Source organism: Panthera leo, chromosome B3 (genome assembly GCF_018350215.1).
Source record: "Panthera leo isolate Ple1 chromosome B3, P.leo_Ple1_pat1.1, whole genome shotgun sequence".
Lineage (NCBI taxonomy): Eukaryota > Metazoa > Chordata > Mammalia > Carnivora > Felidae > Panthera > Panthera leo.
Window position 1 is genome coordinate 93,138,620 of NC_056684.1, and position 23,258 is coordinate 93,161,877.

General features: G+C 36.7%; 1 protein-coding gene across 4 annotated transcripts in view; it reads left to right on the forward strand.

The window, feature by feature from the left end:
• Nucleotides 1-461: 461 nt before the first annotated feature.
• FANCM (FA complementation group M) overlaps nucleotides 462-23,258 on the forward strand; it is a 70,226-nt gene continuing 47,429 nt past the window's right edge. Inside the window, exons 1-8 of one of the 4 annotated variants that reach the window (XM_042943065.1) lie at nucleotides 462-1,284; nucleotides 1,852-2,024; nucleotides 4,646-4,723; nucleotides 9,964-10,122; nucleotides 16,330-16,461; nucleotides 18,109-18,241; nucleotides 19,348-19,473; nucleotides 19,965-20,051. In XM_042943065.1, the coding sequence (XP_042798999.1) occupies nucleotides 768-1,284; nucleotides 1,852-2,024; nucleotides 4,646-4,723; nucleotides 9,964-10,122; nucleotides 16,330-16,461; nucleotides 18,109-18,241; nucleotides 19,348-19,473; nucleotides 19,965-20,051 (1,405 nt within the window). In that variant the 5' untranslated portion in view covers nucleotides 462-767. The remainder of the gene's footprint in view (nucleotides 1,285-1,851; nucleotides 2,025-4,645; nucleotides 4,724-9,963; nucleotides 10,123-16,329; nucleotides 16,462-18,108; nucleotides 18,242-19,347; nucleotides 19,474-19,964; nucleotides 20,052-23,258) is intronic. The other 3 variants (XM_042943064.1, XM_042943066.1, XM_042943067.1) reach the window with 3 other exon arrangements.

The following is a 23,258-nucleotide window of genomic DNA, read 5'->3' on the forward strand; positions in this document are numbered from 1 at the left end:
TAGAGTGGAGAAGTCGGGAATCATAACCAAGTCTGACGTAGAAAGCTATTGCTAGAATAGAATAATGCCACACTGACGCTTACTGCTCTGTATCATTTATGAAGATGTAATGGTGGAGTATCAGGAAAACCTAACTTTTTTCTTTTGGATTTCCCGATAAATACAGGACCAAACCATTCACTCTTAACAATAAAACTATTAACATAACGGGTTGACTCTCCAAATACTGTGAAAAAGAGACATTTTTTTTCCTCAGTTTGGATAAAGAAATAAGACTAGATATTTAATTCTACCTAAATCCTTTTCACCTCATCTTCTGATTTAAAAACACAGCCAATAAGGAATGTTAGACGCTCAAAAACGTTAAATTCACAAAAATATGGGTATCTGTTGTTCCTAGTATCTCAAGGTTATTTATTTTTATCTTTTTAAGTAGTATCACTTGAGCGATGAGGCCCGGACACACACAGTCCTTGGGAACGGAACTTAGATTTAGAGTCTGTAAAGAAATTAACTACGGACCACATTTAGGCTAACTCCTTAACAATGCGCATGCGTCTCCGGGAGGCCGCGAGAGTTTCCGGGAAGCCAGCCAATTATATTTCCAACGCAAACTCAGTGGCGGTATTTTCAACTAGATGAACCGGCTGCAGTCCCGCCTTCACGTTCCACTGTTGTGTGCGAAGGTAACCGATGTGGAGCCGAATGGCGGTTGAGCTGCTGCAACTGCTAGTGTCCGAGAGAAGCGTTTGGTGGTTGTCGGCCTAATGAGCGGACGGCAAAAAACGCTTTTCCAGACGTGGGGCTCAAGTTTTTCTCGATCCGTAGGGGCTCCGGCTTGCAACTCTGGACCTGAGCGGCCTCAGAGCCCTGGCATCTCCAGGGCACGTTGTCCTCCAGCGGTAGAGGTTGCCGAGGTTCCGCCGGATTCGGACGATGATGTATTGTTGGTTGCAGTGTACGAGGCAGAGCGGCAGCTGAGTCTAGAGAATGGCGGTTTCTGCACCTCAGCGGGCGCCCTGTGGATTTACCCAACTAATTGCCCAGTGCGGGACTACCAGCTACACATTGCCCGGACCTCTCTGTTTTGCAACACGCTGGTGTGTCTGCCGACTGGATTGGGAAAGACCTTTATTGCCGCCGTGGTCATGTACAATTTCTACCGCTGGTTTCCTTCCGGCAAGGTGGTCTTCATGGCCCCCACGAAACCTTTGGTGACACAGCAGATAGAGGCTTGCTACCGAGTGATGGGTATCCCGCAGTCCCACATGGCCGAAATGACAGGTATTTTAGAAAGAATGGGCTAATTTGAAATTAAGAGCACGCATTCTGGTGGAAATGGAAGTAAAGGAATTCCTGACCCATGTGGAATAGTACCCAGATCTCAATATCCGTATTTTACATCTTCTCCCTTAAGGCATTATCTACTTATAGCAAGTCTGGCCCTAACGAAAAGGGCTGATTTATTCAATTTTCAGAGACTCCCCGTAGTTTGAGCATTTTGAAGCGATTGATTATGTGTGTATACCCCATTGGTAAGTGAACATGAGGTTTTCTGACTTTCTTCCCCAGAAAGATTTCCCAGTTGAAGAAGGTACTTCTCTGCAGCTATTATGCCATTTTGGTAGGAATTCTCTAAAGACAGGCTAGTTTTGTTGTTTTTAGCCAGCGTTGACATTTGGGTCACAGCAGAGTTTAAAACGTAACATTTCCGTGATTTGTTAAATTGTTCTTGTCTGAAGGCAGATTACCAAGCAGGGCTGCATTCTGAAATTAGGCCAGATTGTTTATAAATATTTTAAAGATAATAGCCTTGGTGTTTAGAATGTAGGATGTCACTTTTGTTTACAGGATCTACTCAAGCTTTAACCAGGAAGGAAATATGGCGCAGTAAGAGAGTCCTTTTTCTTACACCTCAAGTCATGGTAAATGATCTTTCTAGAGGAGCTTGTCCGGCTGCTGAAATAAAGTGTCTAGTTATTGATGAAGCTCATAAAGCTCTTGGAAACTATGCTTATTGCCAGGTAATATTTTATTTAAAAGTATTTTGTACTGTGAATATATTGTTAACGACTATTTTGGTGACTACTTCTTGATGGAAGTTATTGATGTATTATCATTATGAAACAGCCTCTTATTTCCGAATAGATGATGATAGGAACTACTTCATTCAAATCAGTGTCTGTGCTTTTTTTTTTTTAATCCTTGACAAGGCCATTAGTGTCAGGTGTAGATGATGAAAGCCTAGTCCTGATTGAGGCAGTGATCCAAAATAAGGTTATGGGTGAGTTTTGGAAGTAAGATAATAATCCAAAGATTGGTAGTGTATATGCAGTATCATTCCTTGGCAGCTAGGTAAAAATCATACTTAACTGTCAAGAGTTGTTACCAAGAATGATTGACATAATGTATGGGACATACCTAACACAGAGCCTTCTGTTGAAGGCACATGAATATGAACTACAGAGGTGAAGAGGTGGGATATGGCTGGAGAGGTACTTGAAGTCCAGGTCATGGAGGCATTTGTATTTTATGCTTAGCAGTTTGAATGTTGTTTGTAGGACACTGGGGATGTAGGTAGTGGAGACTCATTGAAAAGTGTTTACTGGGGTGATACTTAAGATTTAAAAGAGATTAGAAGAGAGAAGACTAAAAGTAGAGTGTACGATGAGAGAGAGGAGCAATTTAGGATGACTCCCAAGTGTCTGACTTGGAAGATTGTGCTTCTAGTCGAGATGGACAGTTCTGGAGACACAGAAGATTTGGGTACTGTGGAAAGATGAGTGCAGTTTAGATTGTTGAGTTTGAAGTATCTGTGAGGAATCTAGCTATCAAGGCCCAGTGGGCAGTGGGAGACAACTTTCAATCTCAGTGGGGAGTTCTGAGCTGGAGATACAGATTTGGAAATTACCAGCATATAGGTGGTAGGTAGTTAAAACTATAAGCTGGTGATATCAGGGAGAAGGTATAGAGTAAGAATACAAGTGAAAATTGATTTTATTTAGTGCAAAGAGATGAATTTTACTGCCAGTTTGTGCATTTGTAGTTTCCTTGGGGACTTTACGTGTTATTGTATTATATCTCTTTGTTGTCTTCTGAAGAGAATAGTCCTCTTTCTTAGAGTTGATTTTAAGAAGGAAATGGATATATATATATATATATATATATATATATACACACACACACACACATATATATATCTGTGTGTGTGTGTATATATATGTATATGTATATATACATGTATATGTATATATATGTGTATATATGTATATATGTGTATATGTATATATACATGTATATGTGTATATATGTATATATGTATATACATGTATATATATGTATATATATACACACACATATATATCTGTGTGTGTATATGTATATATTATTAATATCTTTCCAAGTTAATATCCAATGTGTTAATGTTTCTGCTTGAGAGGGGCATTTAAAAATTTTAAGTCTGTGAATTTACTTTGTAGATTTACTAATACTCAGCAACTTTAACTCATTTATTTTATTTGCAAAAAATTTCTAGCATTGTTAATTTTTTTAGTTACAATATTGATGCTTTTATTGAGTACAAAGAGACATACACTGACTTCATTAATATCCAGATACCCCTTAGTGTTTATGCTGTATTGAATATTATAGAGTCCAGCAGGCATACCAAGTCCATGAAGAATGTAGCTTCCTGGGTTACAAACACAGCATCATTTCCTCTTCTACAAAATGCTTGAGAATCCCGCGTTCATAAGAATAGTGTATTAGGGACATTTTGTCTTGCATCAGTTTTTAGAACAATTCTACATTAAGTATGATATTTTATCTTTGTGTGTATTCTCTATTATGTTAAAAAAAAATAATGTTTTTTGAGATTAGTCCAAATTCAGTATCTCATTGAATTCACCCTTGACATAGGTTGAAATAAGAGCAGTTTTTAGATAATCTGATGTAACTGTTTCCTATATCTAAGGTGGAAATCTGGGGTACTGAGAGCTGTTCCTGCAGTTGGGTTTACTTAGGGGTCCTTTTGCCTGTATAAGGACCACATGTATCTGGTGAAATATCCAATATTAATCATACCAGAAGGGGTGGGTTGAAATCATACTGCAAAGTCTAGAATGATGCTTTGGTGCCACTGAGAAAATGTGTTAGAATTTAAAAGGAGAGGTGGGTTTTTAAAGTCTTTTCCTAAAACATTTTTTTTTTTTCCATTTCAAATCTAAATTCATACTGGTATTTTTTTTCCATTTTTATGTTATGACTTATCTTAATCTGGTAAGTGTGTATACGGATATAGCTGTAAAGCTAAACTGTGGCCCAGACCACAGAGAGTAGACTCTGCTTCTTTCATTTGCCCTTGAATTCTCATTATTTCGATTTGCCTCTAATTAGGCCTTGACATTGTAGCTTTATGTATATAAGAATCCCTAAAGTGTTTTTGATTGGTGTAGAGTATGAACTTGAATTATTTGCTTTTCAGGTAATGTGACTAATGATAGTTCCATCCCTTAGCCCATCAATACTCTGAATAAGGAATAATGATAATAGAACATTGGAACAATATAATAGCTTGTTTAACAGAATCACTGATATTTTTGTATTGGATAGATGAAATTAAAAAAAAAATTTTTTTTTTTTTAAGGTTGTGAGAGAACTAGTCAAATACACAGATCATTTTAGAATCTTGGCTCTTAGTGCCACACCAGGTAGTGATATAAAGGTAAGTAAAATGTCTTTCCATTTATTAACAGTTGAGAATATAAGAACTTTTGTATGGGGCCAGATCAGTTTGCCATTCTAGTATTTAGTTTGACATCAAGACTGTATTTCGTAAACATGCCTACCTTGGTTGGAGGAGTTTTTTTCTACATTACTAGTTTTCAGATGTGAGTGTGCATAAGAAACCTAAAGTAGTTTGTTAAAAGTACTAAATTCGTACATAGTATAAGTGGTTTTTAAATTGTTTATATTTTCAGGGTTCTTTTAAAGTTTTATTTTGAGGGGCACCTGGGTGCCTCAGTTGGTTAAACATCTGACTTTGGCTCAGGTCATGATCTCACATTTCGTGAGTTTGAGTCCCATGTTGGGCTTTGTGCTGACAGCTCAGAGCTGGTCGCCTGCTTCAGATACTATGTTTCTCTCTTCCTCTGATCCTCTCCTGCTTGTGCTCTGTCTCTTTCTCAAAAATAAACGAACATTAAAAAAAAAATTTTTTTTAAATAAAGTCTGAGATAACTTAGATTTACAGGAAATTTGCAAAAATTGTAATCTCTATCCTTTGCTCAGCTTCCCTTAATGTTAACATAGAACCATAATAAAATTGATAAAACCGGAAAATTAACATTGGTACAATACTAGTAACTACTCTGTAGACCTTGCTTGAATTTGTCACTTTACCCACCACTGTTCTTTTCAGTTCCAGGGTCTGTCTGGTCCAGGATCTCATATTGCATTTAGTTGTCATGTGTCAGTCCTTCCTATCTGTGATAGCTCCTCAGTATTTTCTTGTCTTCCATGACCTTGATGCTTTTAAGAGTAAATGCCAGGGGCATCTGGGTGACTCAGTTGGTTAGGCATCTGACTCTTGATTTCTGACTTAGGTCATAATCTCATGGTTCATGGGATCAAACCCCTCGTAGGGCTCCATACTAAGCATTGAGTCTGTTTGGGATTCTCTCTCTCTCTGTCTCTCTCTTTCTTTCTTTCCCTTTCTCCCCCTCTTCCCCACTTGCATGCTCTCTCTAAAAAAAAAAAAAAAAAAAAAAAAAAAGACCTAAACATTAAAAAAAAAAAAAAGTAGCTGCCAGTTATTTTGTAGAATATTCCTCAGTTTGGGTGTGTCTGATGTTTTCTAATGAAAACACTGGAGTGAGGTTATGCCTTTTTGGCAAGAATACTCCAGAAGTGATACCGTACCTTTCTTAGGGCATGGTATCAGAGAATACATGATGTTGATTTGTCTTACGGCTGTTGCTGTTAATTTTGACTTGGTTAAAGTGATGTCTTCCCAGTTTCTGCATTTTAGAATTACTGTTATCCTCTCTGTTTTCCAATGATGGTTCTTGCTTGCAATAGCAATTTCTGTGGTATTTTCCTAATCATTGTTTCCTGTCTCTCATTTCTTTTACATTTGTTAATGTGAATTCTTTTGTAGTGAAAAGCTATTTCTTCTCTCCAATTTATTCAATTCTTTGTATCAATATGGACTAATAGATATTTATTTTAGTGAAAAGCTATTTCTTCTCTCCAATTTATTCAATTCTTTGTATCAATATGGACTAATAGATATTTATTTTTATCTATGGGCTGCATTCCAGTGTTATCATTATTAATTTTTTGTTCAGATTATTCCATCTTTGGCCATTGGGAGCTCTTTTAAGATGGCACCTATGTTCTTTTGGACATGCACTTTTTTTTTTCCTTGTGAACACTTTCCATCTTGCATCACAGGATATTTTATGCTCATTTAATATTTTTCATGTCCCAGCCATGGAATCAATCATTTCTCCAGGGAGCTCTGGTTTCCTTTATTAAAGGAGAATAAAAGTGCAGAGTTTGAACCCCATCTCATGACACTCTAATTTAGTAGCTCTGAATGGTCTACTGTATTGAGTTTTGAAGACTTTCTATGATAAGTTTCAATCCTTTCAAGTTGTAAGACTTTTTTCTTCTGTTCATAGCCTTGATATTTTTTCAGAAATTTCTGTACTGTCTCTGATCTTACCCCAATCTCTTTAAACATGCTTGATGGTTTTTATTTATTTTTTATTATTTTTTAAGTTTATTTATTTATTTTGGGAAAGAAAAAGAGAACCGGTGGGGGCGGGGGCGGGGCAGGGGGAAGGGCAGAGAGAGGGAAACAGAGGATCTGAAGCAGGCTCTCTGCTGACAGCAGAGAAGAGAACCTGATGCAGGGCTTGAACTCATGAACTGAGAAATCATGACCTGAGCTGAAGTTGGACTCTTAACTGACTGAGCCACCCAGGTGCCCCCATGCTTGATGGTTTTTGTCATCTTTCAAGTCTTTGCTGAAATGTTACACTTCAAAAAGTTTCACTCTAAGCTATCAAAAGTTAGCTCTCCCTATGTTGTGATTTCCTCTTGTGTGTGTGTGTGTTTGTTCTTAATCATAATATGTCATTCTTTTACTTATTCATTTATTTGTTGTCTTTTTCCCCCGTGAAAATAGTAGCTATATGATTATAGAGATTATGTCTATCTTGGTCATAGCTGTATTATCAACCCAATGCCTGGCCTGTGGGAATCATTCAAATATTTATTGAATGATTAAAAATATTAATGTCTTGGGGCACCTGGGTGGCTCAGTCGGTTGAGTGTCCGACTTCGGCTCAGGTCACGATCTCGCGGTCCATGAGTTTGAGCCCCGCATTGGGCTCTGTGCTGACAGCTGAGAGCCTGGAGCCTGCTTCGGATTCTGTGTCTCCTTCTCTCTCTCTGCCCCTCCCCTGCTCATGCTCTGTCTCTCTCACTCTCAAAAATGAATAAATGTTAAAATATTAATGTCTTACTCAGTTTTATAAAATGGTCATAATTCTACTGCAGATTATGTGGACCCTCAGTAACTGTAGTGTACTATATTATGTATTGTACCACATGTTGCGAATACAAAGATGATTAAGATATGATTCTTGTTCTAGAGTATTTTTTATTTGAAATTCTATTTATATAATTTGATAATATATAAATTTGTTAAATTGATTTTATATGATTTGTTAAATTGATATTATATAAATTTATATAATACATTTATATAAATATAATTTGAAATTATATTTAGTTTGGGGCACCTGGCTGGCTCAGTCAGTAATGCGTATGACTCATGATCTCAGGATTGTAAGCTCAAGGCCCACATTGGGGGTAGACCTTACTTAAAAACTAATATATACATGCAATTATATTTTGTTTGTTTTTTTGAAAACTTATGAGGCTTTTCTAGCTTTAAAAAAAAAAGCTCTTGGGACGCCCAGGTGGCTCAGTCAGTAAAGCATCTGACTTTGGCTCAGGTCATGATCTCATGGTTCGTGAATTCGAGCTCCGCATCAAACTCTCTGCTATCAGCTTGGAGTCCACTTCAGATCTTCTGTCTCCCACTGTCTCTCTTGCTCTGTCTCAAGAATAAATAAACATTAAAATAAAAATAAAGCTCTTAATTTCTAGACACTTTCAGATTCTACCCCCTGCCCCCCACCCCCACATTGGTTCATTTATTCTTTCTTTCAATTCTATTTTAAAAAAAAATTATCAATGAGGTATAGTTGACATGTTATGTTAGTTTCAGGTGTCCCACATTAGTGACTTGACAATTCTATACATTACTCAGTGCTCACCACAATAATTAAAGTCACAATTTGTCACTGTATAACATTATTACAGTATTATTGACTATATTCTCTATGCTGTGCTTGTCATCTCTGTAACTTATTTTATGACTGGAAGTTTGTACTTCACTTATTTTGCCTATTCCTCCACCCACCTCTTCTCTGGCAACCACCAGTTCATTTTCTATATTTAAGAGTCTTGTTTGTTTGTTTTGATTTTTAGATTCCACATATAAGTGAAATAATATGGCATTTGTTTTTCTCTGACTTATTTCACTTAGCATATCCATGTCCATCTATGTTGTCACAAATGGCATGATTTCATTTTTTATGGCTGCATAATCAGTGTGTATGTGTGTGAGTGTAACATACACACTATATATATATGTGTATATATATATCACATGTATGTGAGGTATCTCACATATTTATTGAGGTACAATTGGGTTGCTTTCATATCTTGGCTATTGTAAATAATGCTGCAATAGGTCTTTCACCTCTTTGGTTACATTTATTTCTAGGTATTTTATTCTTTTGGGTGCGGTTGTAAATTGATTTTCTTCATTTCTCTCTCTACTTCTTTGTTACTAGTCTATAGAAATGCAACAGATTTCTGTATAATAATTTTGTATCCTGCAACTTTATTGAATTCATTTATTCTAAGTTTTTCGGTGGAGTCTTTAAGTTTCTTTGAACTTAAAAAAAAAATGTTATTTATTTTGAGATGGAGATAGAGAGTGTGCGTGCGTGAGCACTACCAGGGGAGGGGCAGGGAAAGGGGGAGAGAGAATCCTAGGCAGGCTCTGTGCTGTGCTAGGGCTCGATCTCACTAACTGTGAGATCATGACCTGAGCTGAAATCAAGATTCTCTTAACCGACTGAGGCACACAGGTGCCCCTTTCTTTCAACTTTGATCACACTGTCAGTATTTGAATTTATGTTTTTGCTCCAGTTCCCTGAAATTACAATTCAACTTTTGTATAAGCTTTCAGTGAAGAAAATTTAGAAGTACAGTATGTCCAGAAATATATTCACATTATATATACTGGAAAATATTCTAATTTATCAATAATTAATTTAGTGTAGCATATACCCTATCTCCTCAATTTCTTAACAAGTCAATTTGTAAAGTACTTCTAAGATATGTTTGTGTCATTTAACAATAACAAGACTTCTCTGTTCTACACACACACACACACACACACACACACACACACACCATTGGACAAAAGTGTTTGCCAGAAAACAAGGAAATCTGGGTTGTAGTTCTGGCTCTAAAATTGACTATGTTACATAATGTTTTGGTGATTTATTTGCTAATCTAAAGCTTCTGTTTTGTCTGAGTCTTCATAAGATGTAGATGAAGGAATATATCACTCCCGTTGAAAGGTGCAAAATATGTTTGAGGAACTTATTGGATGTTTACTAATATTCTTATTTTTTAGATGCTTGGCTGGAAAGGCTGCATGAAAGATGTTTCAAAGCCTTATCCTCCTATTGTACCACTATTATAGTTTAAAAAAGGTTTAATATGAATTTTACCACTATTTTATTTTTGTTGGTAGCCTAAACTAAAAATTTAACATGTAATATAATTATAATCATACTTGATTTTGTGTAGGCTGTTCAACAGGTTATTACTAACCTACGAATTGGGCAGATAGAACTTCGTTCTGAAGATTCTCCAGATATTTTGCCGTACTCTCATGAAAGACGAGTTGAAAAGCTAGTTGTTCCCCTTGGTGAAGAACTTGTAGCCATCCAAAAGGCATATATCCAGGTAAGACATTTGTATCACAATTCAGGGTTTTGATGAATGAACTGATAATGTATTTTATTTTGTAGAATCTGGTGTGAGCATATTACATATTTATATCATTTTATATCATTAGTATTTGAAATATTCTTTGAAATTAATATTTTTGGAATGAGTACCCTGTTTTGTTAGTTACTATTAGTTAAAGAGGAAATATAAAATGATGGACCATTTCTACAAGCCAATAACAACCTTATTTTTTATTTTTTATTTATTTAAAAATTTTTTTTTTTAATTGTTTATTTATTTTTGAGAGAGACAGAGACAATGTGAGTGGGTTAGGGGCAGAGAGAGAGGGAGACACAGAAGCAGAAGCAGGCTCCAGGCTCTGAGCTGTCAGCACAGTGCCCGACGCGGGGCTCGAACTCACGAGCTGTGAGATCATGACCTGAGCCGAAGTCGGACGCTCAACTGACTGAGCCACCCAGGCGCCCCCAACCTTATTTTTTAAAATACACCTATTAAAACACACACACATGCGTATAAATAGCAGAGCATAGAAAACCTAAGTGTATAGCTCACTGAATTTTCATGTAGTGAACACACTTAGAATACATGTCCAGATGTAAACAGAAGCTTCTTTATTTTATTTATTTATTTTTTTTAACGTTTATTTATTTTTGAGACAGAGAGAGACAGAGCATGAACGGGGGAGGGTCAGAGAGAGGGAGACACAGAATCTGAAACAGGCTCCAGGCTCTGAGCTGTCAGCACAGAGCCCGACGCGGGGTTCGAACTCACGGACCGCGAGATCATGACCTGAGCCGAAGTCGGCCGCTTAACCGACTGAGCCACCCAGGCGCCCCCAGAAGCTTCTTTATAAGAAAATATATTTTCAGTATTTTCTTCCTGGGTCTCTTATACAGCAATGATTCTCAACTGGAGGCAGTTTTGCCCACCTGGTAACATTTGGCAGTCTTGACACAGTTTTGGTTGTCATAACTGGAAAGGGTAGAGTACAGTTGCTAGTAGAACCCAATATGTAGAGACTAAGAATGCTGCTTAATTCATCTGTAATGAACAGGATAGACCTCCAACCACAAAGAATTATCTGGGCCAATTGTCAGTATTACAGTGATTGAGAAATTGCTTAGACAGTCATCACATCCAATGGGAAAAATTTGAGGTAACACATTCTTTTTCTATAGTTCATAATTAGTGTCATGCTAAGAGAACATTTTGTTTTCATATCTTCATTGTTATGGATTAAAGATGCCTGCAGATTTTTCACACTCCTCCCATGGAGAGAGAAGATGCATTTTCTTTTCCCTCCAATCTAGACTGTCTCTGTGACTCACTTTCACCAGCAGAATGTGATAAACCCTAAGTAAGCCATGATGCAACTCAGCTAAGCCATGTTCAGGAGAAATGAGGAAACAGTAGATAGCTAGAATCGAAGGCATAGACATATGGCCCCAGTCGAGGTATGTTAACCCTTAACCTCCAGCTATTTGAGGCTCTAGACATCAAAGAGCAGAGATTAGCTGTCCCTGCAGTGCCCTGACAGAATTTTTGACTTTTGACATTTTATTTTACAGTAGTTTTAGATTTTCAGGAAATATGCACAAATAGTATAGAGATTTCCATTGGGGAGATACTGTGAGACTACTTGAAAGTCCTATTTCTCAACATACTTTGGCCTATTTTATTTTATTTATATAATTTTTTTTTTTATTTTTTAATATTTGCATCCAAATTAGTTAGCATATAGTGAAACAGTGATTTCAGGAGTAGATTCCTTAATGTCCCTTACCCATTTAGCCCATACCCCCTCCCACAACCCCTCTAGCAACTCTCACTTTGTTCTCCATATTTATGCTTCTCTTCTGTTTTGTCCCCCTCTCTGTTTTTATATTATTTTTGTTTCCCTTCCCTTATGTTCATCTGTTATGTCTCTTAAAAATCCTCATATGAGTGAAGTCATATGATTTTTGTCTTTCTCTGACTGATTTCACTTAGCATAATACCCTCTAGTTCCATCCACGTAGTTGCAAATGGCAAGATTTCATTCTTTTTGATTGCCGAGTAATACTCCATTGTATATATATATACCACATCTTCTTTATCCATTCATCCATTGATGGGGCATTTGGGTTCTTTCCATACTTTGGCTGTTGTTGATAGTGCTGCTATAAACATGGGGGTGCATGTGTCCCTTTGAAACAGCACACTTGTATCCCGTGGATGAATGCCTAGTAGTGCATTTGCTAAGTCATAGGGTAGTTCTATTTTTAGGTTTTTGAGGAACCTCCATACTGTTTTCCAGAGTGGCTGCACCAGCTTGCATTGCCACCAACAATGCAAAAGAGATCCTCTTTCTCCGCATACTTGCCAGCATCTGTTGTTGCCTGAGTTGTTAATGTTAGCCATTCTGACAGGTGTAAGGTGGTATCTCATTGTGGTTTTGATTTGTATTTCCGTGATGATGAGTGATGTTGAGCATTTTTCATGTGTCGGTTGGCCATCTGGATGTCTTCCTTGGAGAAGTGTCTATTCATGTCTTTCGCCCATTTCTTCACTGGATTATTATTCTTCACTGGTTTTTTGGATGTTGAATTTGATAATTTCTTTATAGATTTTGGATACTAACCCTTTGTCTGATATGTCATTTGCAAATATCTTCTCCCATTCTTCCATTTGCCTTTTAGTTTTGCTGATTGTTTCCTTTGCTGTGCAAAAGCTTTTTATTTTGATGAGGTCCCAGTAGTTCATTTTTGCTTTTGTTTCCCTTGCCTCCGGAGATATGTTGAGTAAGAAGTTGCTGTGGCCAAGATCAAAGAGGTTTTTGCCTGTGCCCTCCAATTTTAGCATGCAATAATGGTTCTTGCCTGCTACAGTTATTTCTGTTTGCATAATCACGGTTTCTCCTTTTCCTCAATTCTTTCATATTGTCAACTTGAATTCTTATATAATGAAGACCTGTTTCTTCTCCTTCATTTACTAATTCAGTTCTTTGTATCAATATAGACTAATAGGTATTTATTTTTCTCTGTGCACTACAATCTAATACTGTCATTATTAATTTTGTTGCTCATATTGCTTCAGCTTTGGCCATTTAGAGCTCCTTGTGGTTTTTGGGCTTGTGCCTTTTTGTTTTTTTTAATGCTTAACTTTCTGGCATCACAAGATGTTTCATTCTCATTAAGTTTTTCTTGTGTCCCAGCCATGGAATGGACCATTTCTCCAGGAAATTCTTGTTCCTTTTATGGGAGATTGGTATTTTCAAACCAAGATCTGTGTGTTAGATGTGCTCATTGTTACTGTGGTGTCTTGACCTGAGCCCTTAGTGAATTCTTTTTTATTTTTTTTTAAGTTTTATTTATTTATTTGATGAGGGCCGGGGGGGTGGGGGAGAGAATCCCAAGGAAGCTCCTCACCACCAGAATAGAGCCCGACATGGGGCTCTATCCCATGAACTGTGAGATCATGACCTGAGCCAAAATCAAGAGTTGGAAGCTTAACTGACCACTAACTTAGCATTACTGCTTGAATTCTTATCTGAAGAATTAGAATCGTGAGTAAATGTTTTTTTAATTGAGTTTGTTTAAGTTTTTAATTTATTTATTTTGAGAGAAAGCATGCATGTACATAAGCTGAGGAGAGACAGAGAGGGAGAGAGAGAATCCCAAGCAGGCTCCACACTGTCAGCACAGAGCTCAACACAAGGCTTGAACTCATGAAATGTGAGGTCATGACTTGAGCTGAAACCAAAAATCAGACGCTTAACCAACTGAGCCACTCATGTGCCCCAGTTGTTTTAATTTCTTATGTTTTGAAGTACTTTGTAATGCAGAAATAGATAACCAAAATATTCATTTATCATTTAACCTTTAATAAGTCTTTTTAAAGAAAAGTTCTATAGGATTATGGTTAATATTTTTAAATTGTAACAAATTTGAAGCATTACTAATTTAAGATACGGCAAAGAATTTCAAGTAATCATCTCTTTTTTTAAATTTTAACTTAAAAAAAAAATATTTATTTATTTTTGAGGATGGGGAAGATCAGAGAGAGAGACAGAAAACCAAGCAGGGTATTCGAACTAACAACTGTGAGATCATGACCTGAGCCAAAATTCAGAATCCAGCACTTAACTGACTAAGCCACTCAGGTGTCCCTCATCTCCTTTTTAATTAAAAAAAAAAAATTATTTAAATATAGTTGTCATGAAATGTTGCAGTAGTTTCAGGTGTACAAAATAGTGATTTGTCAAGTTTATATGTTTTGCTATGCTCATCACAGTTGTAACTACCATCTGTCACCATGCGATGTTACTATATCATTGACTATGGTTTCCTTTGCAATGCCTATTTATTTATTTATTTATTTAATTTATTAATTTTTTTTTAATTTAACTCTTTTTACATTTATTTATTTTTGATAGAGACAGAGCACAAGTGGGGGAGGGGCAGAGAGAGAAGGAGGCACACAATCTGAAGCAGGCTTCAGGCTCCGAGCTGTCAGCACAGAGTCCACCGTGGGGCTCAAACTCAGAAACTGCGAGATCATGACCTGAGCCAAAGTCGGATGTTTAACTGACTGAGCCACCCATGTGTCCCAATTTATTTTTTTAAAGTAAACTCTTCACCCAACATGTGGCTTGAACTCACTACCCCGAGATCAAGAGTTGCATGCTATACCAACTGAGCCAGCCAGGAGCTCCCGGAAGCTTTTTATTTTGATGTAATAATCACTTCCTTAATACTAATACATTTTCTCATGATTAAAATCATTGCTTTTATAAGGATCTAAAAATTATAATTTTTATAAACACATATAGTAGGCATTTAATTTTAGTGATATTTTTAGAGTACTTCTGTAGGTATTATGATCAGCAAAACTGGAAGGGAGGAAAAATAAAACTCTACTAAATTGCCCTATTTTAGGAAATATGAATCAGGCAAAAGTTTAAACTTTTATACAACTGTATTGTTGTAGTAGGTCTTCATCGGGAAGTCTCTGTTTTCCTTCCCTCTGCCATCAAACTCATTCCTGCATCAGGACCTTTCGAATGCTGTTTCCTCTGGCTCTTTCCTCAAAACCTGTCAGCATTCACATGTCGGTTCCAATAGTACCTCTTCAGAGAGACTATCTTTGTTTACCTTTCCCTCAAAAACTATAGTATTACTGTGTTTTAGGTTCTTGTACATTTATCTCTTTGTTCACTCTTTGTTCTTTGCTTCCCTTCATCGGATATACGTTTTTATGAAAGTAGTGACTTCATTTGTCTCAGCTACAAATTCTCAGCCGTTAGGACAATGCTTGACATATACTAGGTGCTTAATAAATATTTCTTGAAAGAATGAATCAACGAATCACATTGAATGTACTCAAGGCATTTTGATTTAGTCAGCCAGACTGCAAATATTTACCTATATGCCAGACTTTGTTCTTCATATTGAGATGCATCAGTGAGAAATTAAAAGTCCTCCATTAATTGTGCTTAGATTATAGTGTGTGTGGGTTGGGGAGGAAAGGGACTTAAGAAATACACAGATAAACATGTATGTCTTGTTATTTAAAAAAAATTTTTTTAATGTTTATTTTTGAGAGAAGGAGAAAGCAAGAGAGGGGCAGAGAGAGAGGGAAACACAGAATCTGAAGCAGGCTCCAGGTTCTGAGCTGTCAGCACAGAGCCTGACATGGGGCTTGAACTCACAGACTGTGACATCGTGACCTGAGCTGAAGTCGGACACTCAACCGACTGAGCCACCTAGGCACCCCAACATATATGTTCTTAAATTATAGTTGGATCTAGTAATTGGTTATGCTGACTTTCATATGGATGTTTTCTGGGGATAAATGTTAAGTATTCTTAAGTTTTGTTATTTTGCTGTGTTTACTTCAAAACGTAAGACAAACTTCATTTAATATATGACTTCTATTTTAATGTGTGAGGAAATGATTATATTTGAGAAAAGACTTTATTTTTTTAATGTTTATTTCTGAGAGAGACAGAGCACATGAGCAGGGGAGGAGCAGAGAGAATGGGAGACACAGAATCCAAAGCAAGCTCCAAGCTGTCAGCACAGAGCCTGATGTGGGGCTCGAACCCACCCGTGAGCTCATGACCTGAGCTGAAGTCAGACGCTTAACTAACTGAGCCACCCAGGCGCCCCTTGAAAAAGGACTTTAAATTAAGCTTAAACTAAATTTCATTGAAATTTGCAGGTTTTGGAAGCATTTGCCAGTTCTTTGATTCAGAGGAATGTTTTGATGAGAAGGGATATCCCTAATCTAACAAAATACCAGTTAATTTTGGCAAGAGATCAGTTTAGGAAAAACCCATCTCCAAATATTGTGGTAGGTATTTTTAAATTAATTTTGAAGAGATTAAGTTTTAGTGCTATGATAAAATGTAAATAATGGTTGTTTTCTTGGTATATATTAGCTCATCAAGAATTCAGATATGATTTATGTAGTTCATAAAAGCATGAAAAAATCTAGCAAGAATGCACCTTAATGCTTTGAATTAAGTTAATTTTATCTTCTAACTTTTAATAAAGACTTGGTATTTTAGTTCATTTCTGTGTTGCAAAATCAAAGTGCTATGAGAGGGTAGATTCTAACTAACTTTTCACCTAGAGCATCATAGTAAGTTTCTTATTTCTAATCTTCTTAGGAAAAAATTAGATGGATAGGAACATACCCATCAAGCTAGGTCCAAAGTTAGAAGAGATGCTCACAAGTACAAAAAGGCACTGAGTCATTCTTTGAACTGAGAGGTAATGCATGTGCAAAAGAACAGAGGCATTGAATGATGGTATGAAGGAGTCAGTGAACTAGCCATTGTGGCTGAGGTAAAAGATCGAGGAAGTCAGATATGATAGTCTAGGTTGTGTGCACACAAGAATGGTTTTAAATATTAAACCGAGAAATACTGATTTTTATCTCATAGTATCTGGGGGAACCACTAAGGGAAACTTTTCTGTAAAATTACATTATATTATACTAAACTTTAATAGGATGTGTTTAAATTTCTGCTAGGAGTTAAAGGTTCATTTAAATTTTAAGTACTAAATCTGAACCTGTTGAACTTGGATCTCACTAATGAGAGTTTATATTTTGTAGAGACAGGGTTTTACCCTTTCAGGTAATTGGGGTGCCATTTTAGGGCATTTATCACTATGCTGTGAACATTTAAAATGGCTATTGCTATTTATTGATCTTAAATGCTACTAGGAATGTAAGGTCCAGAATAATAGTTATCTTGAATAAAGGAAAATAATAAAAATCTATTTTCAGTGGTCTCTCTTACCTTATTACATAGTTACACCTGCTGTATGTTCTCATTAAAGGAATACGTATTTCACTTTTCCTTGAGAGTAGTGGTTAAAAGCACAAGTACCCTGAGCCAGAGTTTGTGGATTCAAATACTGGCTCTACAGTTTCCTCATCTATAAAATGGGCATAACCATAGTACCTACCTCCCAGGTGTTGAGATTAAGTGAGTTTGTGTAAGTGATGTGCTTAGAACAGTGTCTGGTGCTAAGACAGTGTCACATGTTACTATGGTATGTATGTGTGGTGTGAAATATTAGTGTTAAACTGTCTGATTAAATTCTGTTCTGGTGCCAGTAACATTTATGAGGACAGGCCAATATGTGACTTATTTTCCATTATATCCCAAATATCTATCTCCATGCTTGATATGTTAAATAGTTTTGAAAGAACAAATGAATATACATACTGCTAATAATTTACCTATAATGAGAAACAGTATATGATACATATTTCTCTCCTTCACTTATTCTCTTTAAAGTGTAAGTTTCGTATTGAATTAAAAAAAATAAAGGCACAGATTTTATATGGGAAATACACTGGCCCCTTTCCAAAGCAAGGTCCTATGATATTCTATAGGTAGACCTTCAATAGAGCAGTAAATTCTACACAGAACATGTATCTTTATTTCTTCCTTTGGTTAAATTTGGTCTGTGCTTGTTTTTCTAGGGAATACAACAAGGCGTTATCGAGGGAGAGTTTGCTATTTGTATTAGTTTATATCATGGTTATGAATTATTGCAGCAAATGGGAATGAGATCATTATATTTCTTTCTTTGTGGAATTATGGATGGAACTAAAGGTAAATTATATTAAATTATTTAAAGGAATAATGACATGTTATTATTTTGGTTAAAGATATATTGAACACTTGGGTTACTTAAAAATGCTTTATTTTAGGGGTGCCTGGGTAGCTCAGTTGGTTGAGCATCTGACTTTAGCTCAGGTCATGATCTCCCATCTCGTGAGTTCGAGCCCCACATTGGGCTCTGTGCTGACAGCCTGGAGCCTGCTTTGGATTCTGTGTCTCCCGCTCTCTCTGCCCCTCTCCCACTCACGCTCTGTCTCTCTCAAAAATAAAATTAAAAAAAAATTTTTAAATGCTTTATTTATTTATTTAAAATGTTTATTTATTTATTTGAGAGAGAGGGAGTATGAGCAGGGGAGGGACAGAAGAGAGGAGAGAGAGAATCCCAAGCAGGCTTCATGCTCAGTGCAGAGCTCAATATGGGTCTCAATCTCACAAACTGTGAGGTCATGACCTGAGCTGAAGTCGGGAGTTGGATGCTTAACCCACTGAGCCACCTAGGTGCATCCAAAATGCTTTATTTTAAAAAGCAATAAAATAGGGGTGCCTGGCTGACTCAGTAGAATATGCAGCTCTTGAATGCATATTGAATTCGAACCCTACTTTGGGCGTAGAGATTATTTAACAAAACAAAACAAACAAAAAGCAATGTAATAGTTATGTAACAAATGACTGTTTTTTTGTTTTTGATAAATTGGTAGTAAAAAGCAAGCCATTTAATACATATGTGACTGTGGAACTGAAAACAGTTGCTGGTTTTTATGTTTAAATTAGAAAAATTTGTATTCATTGCTAAAGTTTAATTTCTTTTAATTTTTATTTTATTATTTTTTAAAGCTGTATTTATTTATTTTCAGAGAGAGGGGCTGGGGAGAGGCAGAGAGAGAGGGAGAGAGAATCCTAAGCAGGCTCTGCACCTTCAGTGTCGAGCCCGATGTGGGGCTTGAACTCACGAACCATGAGATCATGACATGAGCCGAAATTAAGAGTTTGATGCTCAACTGACTGAGCCACCCAGGCGCCCCTAATTTCTTTTTAATGAATAATAAATTTGATTAACTTATTTGTTAATTTGGAAAATCTTTACTTAATTTCTGAAGGAATGACTCGGGCAAAAAATGAACTTAGCCGAAATGAAGACTTCATGAAACTCTATAATCATCTAGAGTGCATGTTTGCACATACACGTGGTACTTCAGCAAGTGGCTCTTCTACTATCCAAAAAGGTCTGGTTTTTCTTTTAAAACTTTATATTATTTCTTTATCAGATTAATTTTGAAATTAGACTTCATTGATCCAAATTATCTATAATCACTTTTATTTCTGTGGCAACGGATCTGTTAAATGCTTAAAGATTTTATTCTTTAAGTTAGGATAAGTATATATTCAAGGTTATAAACTTTAAATAGATGCTAGTAGTTGTTACTGTTAGTGAAAATTCTTTGAACTACCAAAAACTGATTTAAAGCTTAATTCAAAACCTATTTTTCCCATCTACTTTGCTTCTGATTTCATCTGGATTCTCTTTCAGAATGAAATTATAATAAAAATTCAAAGTTTATTTTATAGTAGGGCTTATGTGCTACCCAGATGCTACTTAGTATTTAAATGAACAGAAAAAAAGTAAGATTTAACAAATCTATTTTGAAAAGGATAATTAAAATACATTAATTGAATATAGAAAATATAGAATGATTTTTTGGTTTTTGTTTTACAGGAGATAAAGATAAAAATTTTGTCTATAGTCATCCAAAGTTAAAGAAATTAGAAGAAGTTGTAGTTGAACATTTCAAGTCATGGAATAGTAAGTCATGTTTAGTAGCTTCAAGGCAAGACAAAGTTACTGAAAGAGCTAAAACTCTGACTTTATGGGGAAGATGGGCTTTTAATTACCCTGGATAATAAATGTAAAAAAGAAGATTTTGAGAAGTTTTGGGAGGGTGGGACAAGGGACATGGTGGGAATGTTAAGAATAAGGTATTATATGAAAAAGAAAAGTCAATCTGGGGCAATAGAAGGCAAGCAGACAGTAAAACAATATATAATAGTGGGGAGAAGTAAGGCAGGTAAGGAAATAGTCGTGGAGGAGTGCTGTTTTATATAGAGTGTTAGAGAAAGCCTATCTCTAGGGTGATGTTTGAGTCATTACCTGATGGAAGTGAGGTTGTAAGCCTTGTGTATTTCTGGGGGATGATCATATCAGGCAGAGAGAATAGTAGATTCAAAGTCCCTGAATCAATAGGGTATTTGGTATGATTGAGGATCAGTAAACAAACCAATGTGCTGGAGTAGTGTAAGAGTGGTATAGGCCTGGTGCCTGGGTGGCTCAGTTGATTGAGCATCTGACTTCAGCTCAGGTCATGATCTCACGGTTGGTGAGTTCAAGCCCTGCATTTTGGTGTCAGCGCAGAGCTTGCTTTGGATCCTCTGTGCCCCCTCTCTCTCTGCCCCTCCCCTGTTCATGTTCTCTCTCTCTCTCTCTCTCAAAAATAAAGAAACATTAAGGAAAACAAAAGAGTAGTATAGGCAAAGATTGGAGAGGTAGCTTATAGGCCAAGTCAAGGCTTTGGTTTTTATTTTACAAATGTTTGTGCTTTGTGAAACTGTTAGAGGGACCTTTAGAGCAGGAGAGTGATGTGTTCTGACTTACATTTTATTTATGTATTTAATTTTTAAAGACATTCTTTTTTAATGTTTATTTTGAGAGAAAGCACACAAGTGTGAGAGGGGCAGAGAGAGAGCGACAGAGGTTTCATAGCAGGCTCCACGCTGACAGTAGGGAACCTGATGTTGGGCTTGAACTCACGAACACAAGATCATGACCTGAGCCGAAGTCTGATACTTATTTGACTGAGCCACCCAGGTGCCTCTTATTTTATTTTATTTTTTTTTAATATTTATGTATTAGAGTGAGAGACAGAGCATGAGTGCGGGATGGCAGAGAGAGGGAGACACAGAATCTAAAGCAGGCTTCAGGCTCTGAGCTGTCAGCACAGAGCCTGACACGGGGCTCGAACTCACGAACTGCAAGATCATGACCTGAGCTGAAGTCAGATGCTTAACCAGCTGAGCCACCCAGACACCCCTGACTTACATTTTTAAAAGATCACTGTGGTAGCTTTTGCAGAGTGTAAACATTAGCATCTTAGGAGACTATCGTCATGTTTAAGAAGATGCCAGATGATGGTGGCTGGTGCCAAGATGGTAGTAGTGGAGGTGCTGAGTGGTTATCGATTCTACATATACTTTGAATTTGGAGCCAACAGTATTTGCTGGTAGATTGGACATAGGATATAAGAAAAATAAAAGGAATCCTTTGTGTGTGTGTGTGTGTGTGTGTGTGTAATTGTATGAACAAAAAAAATTAGGAACAGCATACAGAAGAAAGAACATGCACTTTTAGATGGTTTTGAGATATGTAGGTAGAGATATGTAAGTACTGACTAAGTGAAACAGGATCTCAGAAGAATGATCTGGGCTATTTTTATAGAATATGTATATTCTCTACATATATATGAATAAATTTTGGAGTCTTCAGCATAAAGGTAATATTTAAAGTTTCAGAAATGGTTATCATCACATTACCGGGAATACAGTTTAGAGACCAGAGAAGGCCTAGAATGTAGTCCTTTTAAAGTTGGGGGGGATGTCTGGCTGGCTCAGTTGGTGGATCATGTGACTCTTGATCTCAGGGTAGTGAGTTTGAGCCCCATGTTGGGTGTAGAGATTACTTAAAGATAAAATCCTAAAAAAAAAATCAGAGCAAAAAACCACCACAAAGGAGGTTAAGAAAGAAACTGAACAAGTGAATGGCAGAGAAGCTGAGGGAAGAGACTATTTCAGTGAGAAGTAGTGGACTGTGTTAGATGCTGCTGAGAGGTTGGTAAAATGAACTAAGAAGTGACCATTGGGGGCGCCTGGGTGGCTCAGTCAGATAAACATCTGACTTTGGTTCAGGTCATGATCTCATGGCTTGTGGGTTCAAGCTCCACGTCGGGCTCTGTGCTGATAGCTCTGAGCCTGGTGCTTGCTTTGCATTCTGTGTCTCCCTCTCTCTCTGCCCCTCCCCCGCTCACACTCTGTCTCTCTCTTAAGATAAATAAAGGTAATAAATTAAAAAAAAAGTGGCCATTGAATTTGGCAATATGTAAGTTATTGATGTCTTTTGTAGAGGGTCTTCAGTGGAATGAAGGTAGAACTTTGGCTACATAGCCTGTTGAAGCTGATAGGGTTTGCATTGAAAGTAGCAGTTGGTCAGAAGTTGGTCAGATGTAGAGGCTTGATGCTATGGTAATTCAAAGAAGGTTTATCTAGAATAATTTTCTTTGCAACAGCTGTTGCTTTTTCCTTAGGTATTATGAATTAACTTTATATATATTAAATCATTTAATTCTTAGAGTTTTTATGAAGACTAAATGAGTTAATATATAAAATGCTTAGTGTATGGCACACACATAAAGATTAACATAAATCCTAACAAAGAAAAGGATTGTCAAAGTCCTAAGCAAGCTTAAAAGTAAATAACAAAAAAACCTCATACAATATTCGATTATTAACCAGTTGCTTTGTGCAAGTCTATATACTTTATATTCAATTCATTTTAGATATGAAGAAATTAAAGCTTAAAAAGATGAACTGTCACAGTTTCACATAACCCAGAAAAGTAAGAGGCCCACCCTCAAAGATCATGTAATTATTCTGTGTATTCTACTACCTCCCAAGCACAGAGATACTGGGATCAGTTTTGTGATTGACTATAGGGTATATTCTATAGTTAGACTTGGAGAATTAAAAAAAAATTTTTTTTTTAACATTTATTTATTTTAGGGAGAGACCACAAACAGGGGAAAGGCAGAGAGAGAAAGAGGGACAGAGGATCCAAATTGGGCTCTGCACTGACAGCAGAGAGCCTGATGCAGGGCTTGAACTCACAAACTGTGAGATCCTGACCTGAGCCCAAGTCAGACATCTAACAGACTGAGCCCCCAGGTGCCCCTAACCTTGGAGAATT